The sequence below is a fragment of the Mesoplodon mirus genome (assembly GCF_964341445.2).
Source record: "Mesoplodon mirus genome assembly, chromosome: 11".
In the NCBI taxonomy this organism is placed as follows: Eukaryota; Metazoa; Chordata; class Mammalia; order Artiodactyla; family Ziphiidae; genus Mesoplodon; species Mesoplodon mirus.
Window position 1 is genome coordinate 28,595,538 of NC_138987.1, and position 15,078 is coordinate 28,610,615.

General features: G+C 35.6%; 1 protein-coding gene across 10 annotated transcripts in view; it reads right to left on the reverse strand.

Annotated features, from left to right (window-relative positions):
* Window positions 1-15,078, reverse strand: part of SLC41A2 (solute carrier family 41 member 2) — a 152,401-nt gene that overhangs the window by 31,771 nt on the left and 105,552 nt on the right. For all 10 annotated transcript variants that reach the window (XM_082634448.1, XM_082634450.1, XM_082634449.1 and 7 more), the window contains exons 9-10: window positions 5,876-6,007; window positions 4,697-4,845 (exon numbers count right to left, since the gene is read on the reverse strand). In XM_082634448.1, the coding sequence (XP_082490574.1) occupies window positions 4,697-4,845; window positions 5,876-6,007 (281 nt within the window). The remainder of the gene's footprint in view (window positions 1-4,696; window positions 4,846-5,875; window positions 6,008-15,078) is intronic.

Genomic DNA, 15,078 nt, shown 5'->3' on the forward strand with positions numbered 1-15,078 from the left:
CCACAGCAGCCTCACATTCCATCCTTCAGCTTAATCAATTTTCAACTCATTTCCAATTCCCTTTATCTAAAGCCAACCTTGCACTTGCCCTGGATATCAAGGATGTCATCTCTAAACATTTCAGTAAATCCTTATAATTTTGACTGAATCCTGATAGAATTTGTGGTATTTTCTGTTTTATTTTTCATTGCATTTTATTTTATTTCTTATTTAAAAAAATTTTAAATACCTAGGTCAGTGAAAGAGAAAATTTGAGCAAGGAGAAGAAAATTTAGATTTTTCAGTTTTTCTGGAATTTCTAGTACCTAAATACAGTTGTAAACTTTCTTCTTCCTGAAGGGGGTGACAGTGCTAGCAAGATACAGTCATTCAGTATAACAAATACTAATTGAGCACTAGGAATGGGGCTGGGTGCTAGAGATTTAAAAAATGTGTAAAACAAAGACCCTTTCTCTAGAATGGGTGAGACAGACACAGGAACAGGTTATGTCAATGTGAAGTAGAAAAGCTAGGATAATGGTATTCACAAGGTACCATGGGAACAGAGAATAAAGGCACCAAATTAGGTATTCAAGAAAGACTTCCAGGAAGATGACATCTGAGTAAATGCAAAAATACTGCAAAGAACTGTCATGATGTCATTATAATAAATCCAATATAAAGCTTCTTTCAAGTGGATTTCCTTCATTCAGTTGGTTGGGGAAATTAGGTGGTGTGGGGAAATTTCCTTAAAGAACGTTAGTCTGGGAAGAGAGTGAAATATCAAGAATTCAAAAAACAACGACTCTATCATGTCTCGTGGAGGATACCAAAAGAAAAAAGTCTTGGTCTCTCCCCTCAAGGAGGTAGGAATCTAGGCGGAGAGAAATTAAACAGGCATTAGAAAATTTTACTATATAATATTCAATCAAAATATAGAGTCTAGTGATGGGAAGACTGGTGTGGACTGAAATATTTGAATAAGGGCTGGGACTTAAACCAAGGTTTTGAATATAAATTTAATCCAGATCCAAAAAGGAAGTCAGTCAAGTAAAGGATATTAAAAGATGAGTCTTAAGTGGTGAAGGAGTCTTTGTCTTTAAAAAGTACATATTTAGGGACTTCCCTGGCAGTCCAGTGGTTGAGACTTCGCCTTCCAATGCTGAGGGTGTGAGTCGATCCCTTGTCGGGGAACTAAGATCCCACATGCCTCATGGCCAAAAAAACCCCCCAAAAACATAGAACAGAAGCAATATTGTAACAAATTCAATAAAGACTTTAAAACATGGTCCACATCAAAAAGAAAAAATCTTTAAAAAAAAGTACTTATTTATTCTGTCCATCTTTGGACTGAGTGAAGTAGGCAGGGAAAGGTCAAGATTTTTTATCTCAACCCCAGTCTCTAAAGAGATGTGTGAATGTGTGTGTTCATGTATGTGTTATATATGTCAGTGTCACAGCATGAAGATTTGATTTGACAATTTACAATCTGATTCTAAGCTATTGCATTGAAATAATGCACAATGTCAGGTGCAAAAACAAAGATCTACTCTGGCAGATTATCTGATTCTTAGGGAGAAAGTAAAAACTAAAACCCATAAAAGTGAAAGTTGTAAAAGACACATAAGAACATTCAGTCAATACTATAAAATTTAAAAAAAATCCAACTGTTATTCAGAGATTAACGGCTCACCATTTACAATTCCATGTTAATAACGATAACAATAGTGTCAGCTAACACGCGTATAGCATCTACTATGAAGCAAGCTTTATGTAATTAATTCATTTAATCCTCAAAAGTGACTATGAGGTAGGTAATACTATAGGTCTTCCTTGACTTATGATGAGGCTACATCCCAAAAAACCATGAGAGCTGAAAATACTGTAAGTCGAAAATGCACTTAATACAACTACCCTACTGAATATTGCAGCTCAGCCTAGCCTGCCTGAAACATGCTCAGAACACTAACATTATCCTACAGATAGATGGGCAAAACCATCTAACACAAAACCTATTTTATAATAAAGTGCTGAATAGCTCATGTAGTTTACTGAATCCTGTACTGAAAGTTAAAAACAGAATGGTTGGGTACAGAATGGTCTTAAGTGGATCGGTTTATCGGTTGGTTGCCCTCATGAGCACGTGGCTGACTGGGAGCTGTGGCTTGCTGCCACTGCCCAGCAGCATAAGAGAGCATCATACCGAATATCACTAGCCCAGGAAACGATCAAAATTCAAAATTCGACGTACGGTTCCGACTGAATGCGTTATCGCTTTTGCACATCATAAAGTTGAAAAATCGTTAGGTCGGACTGTCTGTATCCCTCCCACTTTACAGAGGAGGTAACTGAGACACAGAGAGATTAATAATTACTCTCCTCAACTCTAGTTTTTCAAACTTTACTGGTCAGAATTTAGGTCAGAGGTTAACAAAAGACATATAGGAATACTGTGAGCATAAGGTTGAAATCTAATATTTTTATGAATTCAGAAAAATTTCTTATATCCTTCATGAACTTAAGAGAAATGATGCATGATAGTATGTTGGCACAGAACCATAAACATAAACATCAAATCCATCCATGAAGTGAAGAGGTAAAGTTACAAATAGGAACTTGCTCTAAAAATGGCATGTCTACAAACAGACCAAAGAATAGTCTCTTAAATATTTCCCATAGGATTGAGGAATGCATCTTTTTCATAATACTTACACACATGGAGAACATAAATTATAATAAATGACCATATCATATGTAGCAATAAAGATAGCCAGTAGTAAAAATGCATTTGAAGTAACTGTTGTCCCTACTGAATAGTAGAAAAATAATACTCCCGAGGTGGAATTAGTTGCTTTTTCTTCCAGGCTCTGACAGCAAATTCTGTGTAGCTATTCCCAGCATTTATATTCTATTACAATATAATATAGTTATTTGTTCATGTAGTAGTCTTCCCTCCAGGCTATGAGTCCTTGAGGATAGGGTCTGAATTTATTCATCCTGGGATTTAAAACCCATCCCGACACCTAGTAGAATGAAGGTTTATTGAATGAATAAATGAATGAATGATTTGATAAGTGACTTTTAACAAAATCTTGGGTGCTATAAAGCATTATAGAAAAGTTTAAAATATCCATTAAGTCATAAGGGTTTTTGTTATTTTATGAGCGGATTCTTGTCTCCTCTGCCCGGCATTTAAGGCCTTTCTACATTGGCCCTAATCTACCTTCTTAACCTCATCTTCTTTTCTTTTAGTTAAATCCTCTGTATGAATTACTTGCTCTTTCTGGCATAAGCTCTGTGCTTTCTCATCTCTATGCTTTTACTCAGTAACCTCCAAAAGTTTTAGCTTATGCAGCCCTTTCAATATAAATGAGTATACTTACGTAACACTGTGCTAATGTTTACTGTAAAGCAATCATAAAAATAGGAGAAAATAGACATTTTAAACAAATGAGGTAGACATATATAAATAGAAGTTTTAATCTTCTCTTTCTGTACACAATGCATTGTTTTGCACGTACTTCACTTTAAAAATCACTGATTTATATCAGAAGGACAAATCTCAGAGAGTATTTGTGAGAATGAAGTAAATCTGTACATGTAAAGCACTTAGAACAATGCTGGTCATACAGGAAACACAGTAAATGTCAGTTAATTTCATTAACATCATTATCATCAATGCAGTTTCTTTCCACATACTTATCCTCCAGCTCCACTCCTACAAACCCCTGAAGGGGGGGGGGGTTATCTTATCTTTTCAAAGGACTATTTGAATGCATCTCTTAAGTTAGGATTTCTCACTGTAGGAGGTACAAAATTCTACAGAGCTTAGCAAGAAGCCATGGCTAAGAAGACAAAATAAAGCTGGAACAGTTAGAAAAAAATTTAGGATGGGTTTATGGAAAATGAGGCAAATGGAAAAAGATGTGATTATTAACCCAAAGAAAAGTAAAATACACCAAAAGGAAATATAATACATTATCTGGCTCTATAGTAAACAATGTTTACATAGACCCAATAATAGAAACATTGACTACTAATTTAACCAAAAACTGTTATATAACCATATGGGAAAGATGTGGCATTATAACAGCCCCCAAATCCTCAACTTTTATTAGCAAAAGTCTAAAGGAGATTAATCATGAACTAGAAATTTAGGCATATTTCTTTAAAACTTATAGATAAATACCAGAAGAAATTTAAGAACAATAGGGAAAAAGAGAAGATTTTCTTTCTAGAAGCTTCTAGAAAGATAAAAGTAGATCTGTACCATGAGATCAGCAGTGAGAATGGCATGTGTTGTTCTTTCCAATGGTAGTAGGAGAAGTTAAAAAGCAAGGAAGCAATGCCTTCAAAATTCTAAAAGAAACAATTCTATATCCAGTCAAGCTATTCATGTAAAAGCATTTTACAAAATGCAAAGACTCAAACATTTTTCTCCTATGCAGCAGTCTTTCTCAGGAATTTATCTGAAGATGTGTTCATACAAAAGAAGAGAACAAATAAAAGGGAAGACACAGAATCTAGGAAACAGGAAATTCAACGGTTCTATTGATCAAATCATATTAAAAGTTACTGGTTTTAAGAAAATCAAATCAATATGAAGGCATTCAGCTGATTTTTGAAATGTTAAAATATTTCTTATGCCTTTAGATTTACAGTTACACTTTACATCAATCTGAGCATAAAAGAGATTGCAAGAGGTTTCAACTCTTACCTGTAACACAGCAGCAAATAAGTATACTACTACGAAGATTACAGTTAAAGAAGTGTGACCACTTTTCATCAAATGAATAGTGTAGAGGAAAATTAAATGCCCAGGTATCACTAAAAGCAGTAGAACTTGAGCAGACTTATTATTTACTCCTGTAATATAAAATGCAAAAGTTGTTAAAATCATATTGTGGTGAATAATAGGTCACAGTTGTTAAAATCTGAGGATTACTTCTAGTTACTATATTGCATAGAATCACATAAAATTCAATTGCTAAAAATAAATTTTAACTATTTACAATTCACTTAATTTTTAAAAATTCTCCCTATATGTTATATATTAATTAAATAAAAGGTGGTTGATAAAAACTTGCTATGAAGAACACTGGTCAAACTATAATTAATCTATTATAAAAACAGAGGGAACACAAAAGAAAAAATATGAAGTTCTTAAAGTACTGAAATGTGTTTTTTTCCCTACATCATTTAATTCCTTTTTATTGACCATTTTAATGACTAAATGACATCTCATGATCTTCTAATAGCGGACCTTTGGTTATGAAATGTTTTAATTTTATTTTTCTTTTAGAATTCTTTCACTGCAATTAAAAGACTGGGCATTTCTGATCCTCATTCAAAAGTTACATTTATTACATTACATTTATTTTCATCAGAAAAAAATTTGTCAAGAATTTAAAATTGTGGTTTGGTTTTTTGGACATCATACGCCTGCGACATAATAATGTCCTTGTAACTGAGGTTATCCCCTCTCATTCTGCTTGTTTGGGATCAAATGCTTACATTTAGAAAGGTCCAAAAGATTAATATACAAAAGACAGATGGTATATCTGTCTCCCTAAATCACCTAACAGTGCTTTCTTATATGCACAAGGTTCCTCTTTCTTGACTCCTAAAACAAGATATCCCAGAGAAAGAGAAAAGAGAAAAACTATATAAAACTCCTCAGCAACTGCAGAATTGATCCAAATTGTTTTTTTGCTGTTGTTCACTGAGATTTAGTGAACAAAATCTATTCTAGTATTTAAAATCTATTTAGCTCTCAGAAATGGAAAACTATGCAATATTCACAAACAAAATATGTATTCAACAAATGTTGCCTGCCTATACTCATAGAGAGCAACAGTTCCTGAAATAAAATATGCAAAAATCCACAAGCACCTACCTGGACCAAAAAAAGTTCTAAATGGGTAGTAACCACCTTTGGGTTCATCGGGCAGTTCTCCTGGAATGCTGTGTAAATGGAGGTAAGTAGAAATCCTGCTAGCCTGAATGGCTACCAAATTACCACCAATACCTGAAACATAAGGAAAAACAAACAAGGTAGTTATCGTCATATTTTAAATAATGTGCATACATTCAACAGAATACAAGCCTCTTTATGTCACATCCTGGGCCAAGAAAACAAACAAAGAATTCTTCTGAAATGTTGATTTATTAAATGTTGAGGTAGATATTCCAAAGACATAAAATCACTGCTGTGAAAGACTCATTCATTATTTTTTCAAATCTAACTCACTGTTTGGTCTGAAAGCAGAGTAAGTAATTTTTAAAAATTACTATCACAACCAAGATATAAAACTAGGTAACAAGATATTTCATGTTTATCATCTTAATGACAGGGAAAACAAGCTAGATTTATTCAAATAGACAAGGCTTGATACATGTCTCTCAGGTTACTAAAGAAATGGGTATAAGACACTGAAAAAATTACTCAAGAAAGTCATCTTTTAACCTAGATTATCCTCTCATATACTCAGAGGAAGGGGAGTTGATGCCTAGAAGTGAAATGAATTCCAAAGGGTGGTAAGTGCCCCCAAGGTAAGTTGGGACACCCAAACTCTTTCTCCTTTGACAGATTATGGGAGGAAGAGGTAGTGGTCATAAAAGCAAGTAGGAAGGAAACAACTGAAAATTTCAAATTCTTTAATGCTGAGTGTGGGCTAACACCTGGGAACCCTAGACACAAGGGGAGTCTACATTCACAGGTCAACTATTTCTGCAAGCCTCCCCTGGGCACTTGTGAGACAGACTGAGGGAGGACCGAACACTTGAGAGAGCCGACCTTGGTGGCACACAGCAAGAAATCACACCCATTTCTGACTCCCTCTCTCATATGAAACAAAAGCTGCTTGAGGTGATGAAGGAAACACTCCAGCTACCCGACCCCAGGCAAAGATCAACTGCCACTAGAGGAAGAGTAGAAGCAAAAGCTGTCTGCTGCTGGAGAAGTGGAAGGAAATCTTCCTGCTTAAGACCAATCTGAGTAATTCATTGGTCTTAAGAAACATTGAGAAGGCCTCACCTCTGTGGACCAAGTGCATAGGAACAGCCTAAGATTGAGACTAGTGCAAGAGAATCCCAAATCCCATCCCATGCCTTGCACCATGTAACAAGCAACAACAACCTACCGTGAGAAGAGAAGCAAGAGCACAGATAGTTAAGCCTTTCATGCTCCAGGCATACAGCGCTCCAAGCTTCACACTGAGCATAAGGTAGCAGGAGCTCATTGATAAATCTGAAGTCAGTGGTGCACTGAAGGTAACTATAACAACCACAAAAACCAGACCCAGCTCAACTACTGATGAGACTCACACAGTCCTCCATACTAATGACCTAATAGAAGAAAAAGCCTGCCTTTAAGGCGTAAATAATATTTATCTCAATCTCCAATGTTCTTTTATACACAATGTCCAGCATTTGATAAAAAATTTCTGAGACAGTAAAAAGCAATAAAGAAAACAGACTATTGTCAGGAGTTAAGAAGTCAATAGGACCAGACTCAGGACTCAGGTGTTGAAACTATCTGACAAGAACTTTAAAATTACTATGATTAATATGTTAAAGGATCTAGTGGGAAAGAGGTTACAATATGCATTATTAAAAGATGGGAACATAAATAGGTTAAAAGTAAAGGTACGGAAAAAGATATACCATATAAACACTAGGGGAAAGAAAGCTAGAGTGGCTATATCAATATCAGAAAGATGAAAAAAAAAGACTTTATAACAGGGGATGTTACCAGAGAGAAAAACAAACACTGAATAATGGCTGAGGAGGTCAACTCATGAAAAAGACATAACAACCTAAATGTAGTTGTACCTAAAAAATAGATCTTCAGAATACCCACAGGAAAAATTGATGAAACTGAAAAAAAAAACAAAAAACCCCAGACAAGTTGGTATTTATACTTGGAGACTTTATCACTCTTCTCTTATTAACTGGTAGAATACATAGATTTTTAAAAAATCAAAACTATACAGGAGGGCTTCCCTGGTGGCGCAGTGGTTGAGAGTCCGCCTGCTGATGCAGGAGACAGGGGTTCGTGACCCGGTCCGGGAAGATCCCACATGCCGTGGAGCGGCTAGGCCCGTGAGCCATGGCCGCTGAGCCTGCGCGTCCGGAGCCTGTGCTCCGCAACGGGAGAGGCCACAACAGTGAGAGGCCCGCATACCGCAAAACAAACAAACAAACAAACAAACAAACAAAAACTATACAGGAGATTTTAACAATAATAACAACCAACTTGATCTACAGGACGTTTATAGAACACAACACCCAACAAAAGCAGAATACATATTCTTTACAAATATACACGTGGAACATTCACGCAGATAGACCATACTATGAGCCATAAAACAAGTCTCAATAAATTTGAAAAAACTGGAACAGATAAAGTATGTTTTCTGGCTACAACAGAAAAGATAAATATTTGAGAATTCCCCCAAGTGTTGGAAAGCAAACAATACACTTCTAAATAACCCAGAGGTCAAAAAAGAAATCACAAAGGAAATTTTAAAATATTCTGAATTTAATGAAAATGAAACACAACATATTGAGATTTGTGCACACAACATATTGAGATAAGTACTGCACATAAAGCAGTCCTTAGAAATTCACAGCATTAAATCTTATATTAGAAAAGAAGAATGATCTATTATCAATGATCTAAGGTTCCCATCTTAAGAGCCTAAAAAAAAAATTAAACTGAAAGAAAGCATAAAGAAGGAATAAGAAGTATAAGAGCATAAATCAATGAAATAGAAAACAGAAACAATAGAGAAAAGAAATGAAACCAAAAGCTGCTTCTTTGAATAGATCAAGAATAAAAGAAGATACAAATTTCAATATTAAGAATGAAAGAGGAGTCATCACTACAGACTATGCAGGATTAAAAGAATAATATGGTTATACCATGTTCCAGCTTTATGACAGAAAATAATAGCTTGGGTGAAATTTTAAAATTCTTTGAAATACACAAACTATAAAAACTCACTTGGCAAGAAATACATAACATGAATAGCCCTATACCTATGAAGCAGTAGTTCTCAGCTGGGGGTGATTTTGCCACCAATAATCGACCCCCAATCCAAAAAAAAGAGATTTGGCAATACCTGGAGACATTTTTGGTTGTTGTAATTTGGGATGTTTCATTGGCATCAAGTGGGCAGAGGCCTGAGATGTTCCTAAACAACCCACAGTGCACAGGATGCCCCCCCCACAATATAAAATTATCTGGCCTCAAATATCACAAGTGTCAGGATTGAGAAACCCTATATTGAGGAAATTGAATTCATAGTTAAAAACTTATTCATGATAAAAACCCTTCAGGGCCTGATGCCTTCACTATCTGGAAACTGAGAGAACATGCCTTTAAATAACTTGTGAATTAAAGAAGAAATCATAATAGAAAATTTTAAACATTTGTATTTGAATGGAAATTAAATATTACATACAAAAGCAAGTGGGGTGCAGCTTAAGCAGTAATGAGAAGCACACTTAAAGTCTTAAACGCATATACTTAAAAAAGAAGGAAGACTTACTGACCTAAGCATCCATCTCAAGAAGTTGGAAAAGATAGAAATATAAACACAAACTAGAATAAGAAAAGTAATGAAAGAGAAAAAAGTAAGAAGATCAATAAAGCTAAATATCAGTTATCTGAAAAGAGAAAAAGAGTAGGGACAAACAATAGGAAAAAAAAGGAAGTCATAATTCCAATTACTACCAATATTTTAAAAATAAGATTATGAACAACTTTATGCCATTAAACTTGAAAATTTAAATGGGAAAATATTCTAAAATATATATAACTTAACAAAATTAATTCAAGAAGAAATACAAAACCTGAATCATTCTATGACTAAAGAAATTAAATCTAAAATTTTAAATCTTCTTCAAAAAATCACCAGGTCCACATAAGTTGTTTGCTTTGTTGTTGTTGTCTTTTTCAAGTGAGTTCTACCAAACATTTAAGTAACAAATAATAATAAAAAGGATAAATTACAAAATCTTACATTACTTTACAGTATAAAGTGCATGAGTAAGTATATCTAACTCACATAATGAGACTAGCATAACTCTGAGTTCAAAATCCAACAATGACAACATGAAAAAGGAAAATTATAAGCCAATCTTATGAATAAAAATAAATGTAAAAAAGATATCAAACTGTTGGCAAGCCAAATCCAGCAAAATGTTAAATGTGTAATATACCACAACAAAACTGCATTTATGCTAGGAATATAAGGCTGATTTAATCATTGAAAATAATATAATATGGTACATTAACAAATAAATGAAGGAAAAAATAATATGATTATATGAATAAATGCAGAAAAGTTGATAAAATTCATCATTTTATTATTCATTATTAAAAACTCTTAGCAAACCAGGAATTGAGGGGTACTTTTTAAATCTGATAACTACACATGCACACATGCACTCATACACGTGAAATCTGTGATATACAAAAGAGGTATTGCAGATCAATAAAGAGTGGTATAGATTTTTCAATAGTACCAAGACAGTTATTAATATGCCCCAAAAAACCTATGAAATGGGACCCCTATTCTCATACTATACACAAAAATCAGTTCCAAGTAGATTAAAGGCATCATGTGAAAGGCAAAATAATTAACATAATTAGTGTAGAGACTTATCAAAGTTTTAACCTCTCATGAAGTTAAAATCCCACCATGATCTCATCATGATCACTGGTTATATTTTTAAGCTACAGCAGAATGATTACATTGGAATCGCTTCCCTTAATGTCAGAAATGCTTTCTCACTATCACGACATACTCTACACGTCTATCAGCATTTCTTTTAAATTACTTAAATTTCTCACAGACTAACTGCACTACCAGAGCTAGTAGAGAGCATTTAAACATTGTCACATAAATTAATAACATTAATAAAAAACAGATTTCCAACATTCTAAATGATTAGTGAGAGCTTTCAGTATCCAGAAGACCTAATCTCTAAGTGCCTTATTGCTAGAATGAGCTCCACTGATAAAAGAAAGTTTGACAGTATGAACAACTTCAGAAGGTTCATCAAAGGACTGCTTTAAAATCCAACTTCATGTTCTATTAAATTTAGAAATATATGTTTCCAGCAAATGTTTAGCACAGAATAGATTTCACACCATAGAATATATTTCAAATTATGTCAATAATTCTTTTGGGCATTCCTAAGGGAACCTGAAGTAAAAGTTCATTATGTTCGAAAGCAAAGCCTTACAATCAACAGCACAGCAGATCTAGTATCTTCCATATATACCTACATATTTTGGCCGTCTCCACACATCTCTGCATTTTCACCTCTCCTCCTTTCATGACTCTTTATCAGAACTCACACACAGGAACTGCTCTTTTAGTTTCAAGACCTCTAAATGAAGGCAGGTACATTCACCTCTACCACTTCCTTCCAATGTACGTGTCAGCAACCTGATGAGTGACTTACAAGGTCTCCAAATTTTCTGCTTCCCTTACCCTAGACCATGCATTCTTAGTGGGGACAAAAATTTGTTCTTGGGGGGAGAAAAAAATTTTTCACTCATTTTATGTATAAAGCACGGATATACATACAGTATAGAAATGGATAAATTGGATAACTGTGATATTAAAATTTCATGGGTGGGAACATTTAGGGGAAAAAAAGTTTTAAATGGCTCCCTCAGAGGGTCATAATGAAAAAAAGGCTGAGAAACACTGCCTCGATCAGAACTTCCCAAACCAGGATGCCTTGAATAGTTTACAGCTGTGTCAAGATACTGGCCTTCGAAGCTCTGCAGGGGCAGGCTGGTTGCCTCTGGTTCCAAGTGGCCTCCTTCTTCTCCCTAGTGTGCCGTCTAATATTACAATTTTCTGTGTGTGTCACAACATGAAACAGGTTTGGAAATCTATCTACCTTCTTGGGACAACTGAGAATGTCATTATAGGTAAGGCCCTTCACCTTAGTCTCTCTTCAGGACTCCTTTTCTTACCACATTGAAGTAATAAGGGGTATCCTTTTTTTCCAAGGCTACTTTGTAGCCCATCATTCTGTGGACTTCGCCCCTCCCTTCTTCACCATCTCTCATGCATCCTCCATCTTTCCTTTTCTATTACTCCTTTGCCTCCTTGTCAATAAACATACCTATATCCCTCCTACCTTGGAAATTCTTCATTTGGACACCTAGCTGTTATTCTAATTCTTTTCTTTTCATAGTCAACCATTTAATAAGAAATCTAAAAGTGCTACTTCCAGGATTTTTATTTTGTACGAAATATTTAATAGATACAGAAATAGTATTTATAAAATACATATAAGCTATAAATAACCATATTGCAAAAACACCCATGTACCCATCACCCAGTTTAAGAAAAGGAATACAGGATGACTTTTACATTTGAAGTACCCTATGTGCCCTCCCCAATCCCATGCCCTTCCTCGTCAATCAGAGTAACTATCCTGAATTGTTTTTCATTCTCTTGTTTTCTGTGTTATGACCACATATATGTGTATTCCTAAACATGCTTTTGAACTTTATAGAAATGGGATAATTCACATATATTAAGTTCCTGAAATTCATCCTTATTGTTATGTGAAATGTAATTCTTTAATTTTGATTGTTCATAACATTCTATCTACGGCTATACCTTCATATATTTAGCCGTTGCTTCTACTCAACAAAAACTGAACTCTCAAATGACTTTCAAACCACTGAAGAAATGGTTCCTTCTGAATCATTTCCCCTGGCTACACTAACTGAGCTCATCCCTCTTCTAACCAATTGATCTCTAGCTCAACTCTTTCTGTCCACAAAATATTCACTCCTGGGATTGCTAACTTCTTTCAGTATCTAAAGAGCTCTTATCTAAATATTCACTCTGGGCTTTCCTGGTGGCAGTGGTTAAGAATCCACCTGCCAATGCAGGGGACAATGGTTCGATCCCTGGTCCAGGAAGATCCCACATGCTGTGGAGCAACTAAGCCCGTATGCCACAACTACTGAGCCTGCTCTCTAGAGCCCGTGAGCCACAACTACTGAGCCCGTGTGCCACAACTACTGAGCCCGCAAGCTGCAACTACTGAGCCTGCGAGCCACAACTACTGAAGCCCACGTGCCTAGAGCCCGTGCTCCTCAACAAGAGAAGCCACTGCAATGAGAAGCCCGCGCACCACAACAAAGAGTAGCACCCACTCAATGCAACTAGAGAAAGCCCGCGTGCAGCAACAAAGACCTAATGCAGCCAAAAATAAATAAATAAATTTATAAATATTCACTCCTATCTAAAAAGCTTGTAGAATATACCAAAGAGGAGGAAATGCTGAGAAACCAATTTCTATGGTTACACGCAGGAGAAGTTGTTAAGGAAAGTAATAAACGTTGCCATCACTGCTAGTTTTTTATACAAATAGTAAGAACCATTTTTCTATTTATTTATTTATTTATTTATTTATTGCCTTTTTTAAATGCACTTCACCAGTTCCTAAGTATATGAAATGTTTCGGGTATAATCTAAGTTGTGTTATTTAATAAGATAACTTCAAATTCGGTGACATGTACTTTGCAGCAAAACAAAGCATGTTCCTTAACTCATGCATTTATTCATCCAGCAATTACCAAATCTTAACATGCTAGGCACTATCTCTAGGCACTAGAGAGTCATACAAAAAAGAATCATCATACAAAATAATTATGTATGTTAAAAGTATGCTGTGGAAGCATAGAAAAGAGAACTTTTTTTTTTTTTGGCCATGCCGCATGGCTTGCGGGATCTTAGGTCCCCAACTGGGGATCAAACCCATGCCCTCGGCAGTGAAAGTGCAGAGTCCTAACCACTGGACTGGCAGGGAATTCCCAAAGGGAACTATTTGGCAGAAGAGGTGACATTTTAATTGGGTCTGAATGAATGAGCAGAACTTGGTAAGTAAAAGAAGGGAAGTGAGACAGAGGGAACATCAGGTACAAAGGAATGGTGTAGAGAAATGACATGATCTTTTTGAGAAAGCAACAAAAATTCACCAAGATGAGAATTTTAAGAATTGGTGGAGCGGTGGAGAAATGAGATTAGAGAGGGTGATTTGAGGGCAGATTGGGCTTACTGAGTATATTACGCTAGATAATTTGTACTTTATCTCCAGGAAACTTAACTGTGATCTTTAAGTAAGCAAGGGACAGGATCAGCTTTGTTGATTGGGAAGCTAACTCTAACAGCAGTATGGAGGATGGATAGGTTACACTGGGTGATAGTAGAGGCAGGGAGACAATTTATGCAGATGTACCCAGGGAAGATGAATGAACAAAGCCAGGGAGCACGGGGAGACAAAGCGTTGAGATTAACTCAGAAGGTATTTCAAGAGCAGCTAAAAAGAGAGAGCATTTAGAGAAAGGGAGTATGTGGCTTTGGGATATTTTGTTTGGGTAGGTAATAATACCACTAACTGACAGGAAACCCAGAAGGAAGAGCAGGTTTGGGGGGAAGATAATGAGTTCAATTTGGAGCTTTGGATCTTCCATGTGGAAATATCTGTTGAAAGTATGGATCTGGAAGTGAGAGCTGAAGTCACATAACTAAGACAAATGGTTCTCAAACATTTGCATGTGTCAGAATCAATTTGCATGTGTCAAAGTCAATCTACACTAGAGTTTCTGACATGGGAGGTCTGGGCTGAGGCCTGAGAATCTGCATTTCTAACAAGATCCCAGGTGATGCTGCTAGTCTGGGGACCACACTTTGAAAACCTCTGAACTAGACAATATCCCTCATAAAGAAGGTGAAAAGTGAGAATAGAAGATGATCAAGAACAGAGTCTGGAAGAATACAAATACTTAAAGAGACAGATAGAAAGGAGGAGTTAGTGAAGGAAAATGAAGAAGAATTTTCAGAGAATGGGATGAGAATTGGGAGAGGTGCAAAAGGGCAGATTAACTAGTATCAAACAGCTGAACAGAATGAAGACTGAAAACAAGTTACTGGATAAAGTAATGAGGAGGTCACTGTGGAGCTCAGTAAAAAAAGTTATGTAGAGTGAGAGGGATCAAAAACATTGTAAGAAATTTTACAAGTACAGGCTACACTTTGAAAAGTTTGGTTG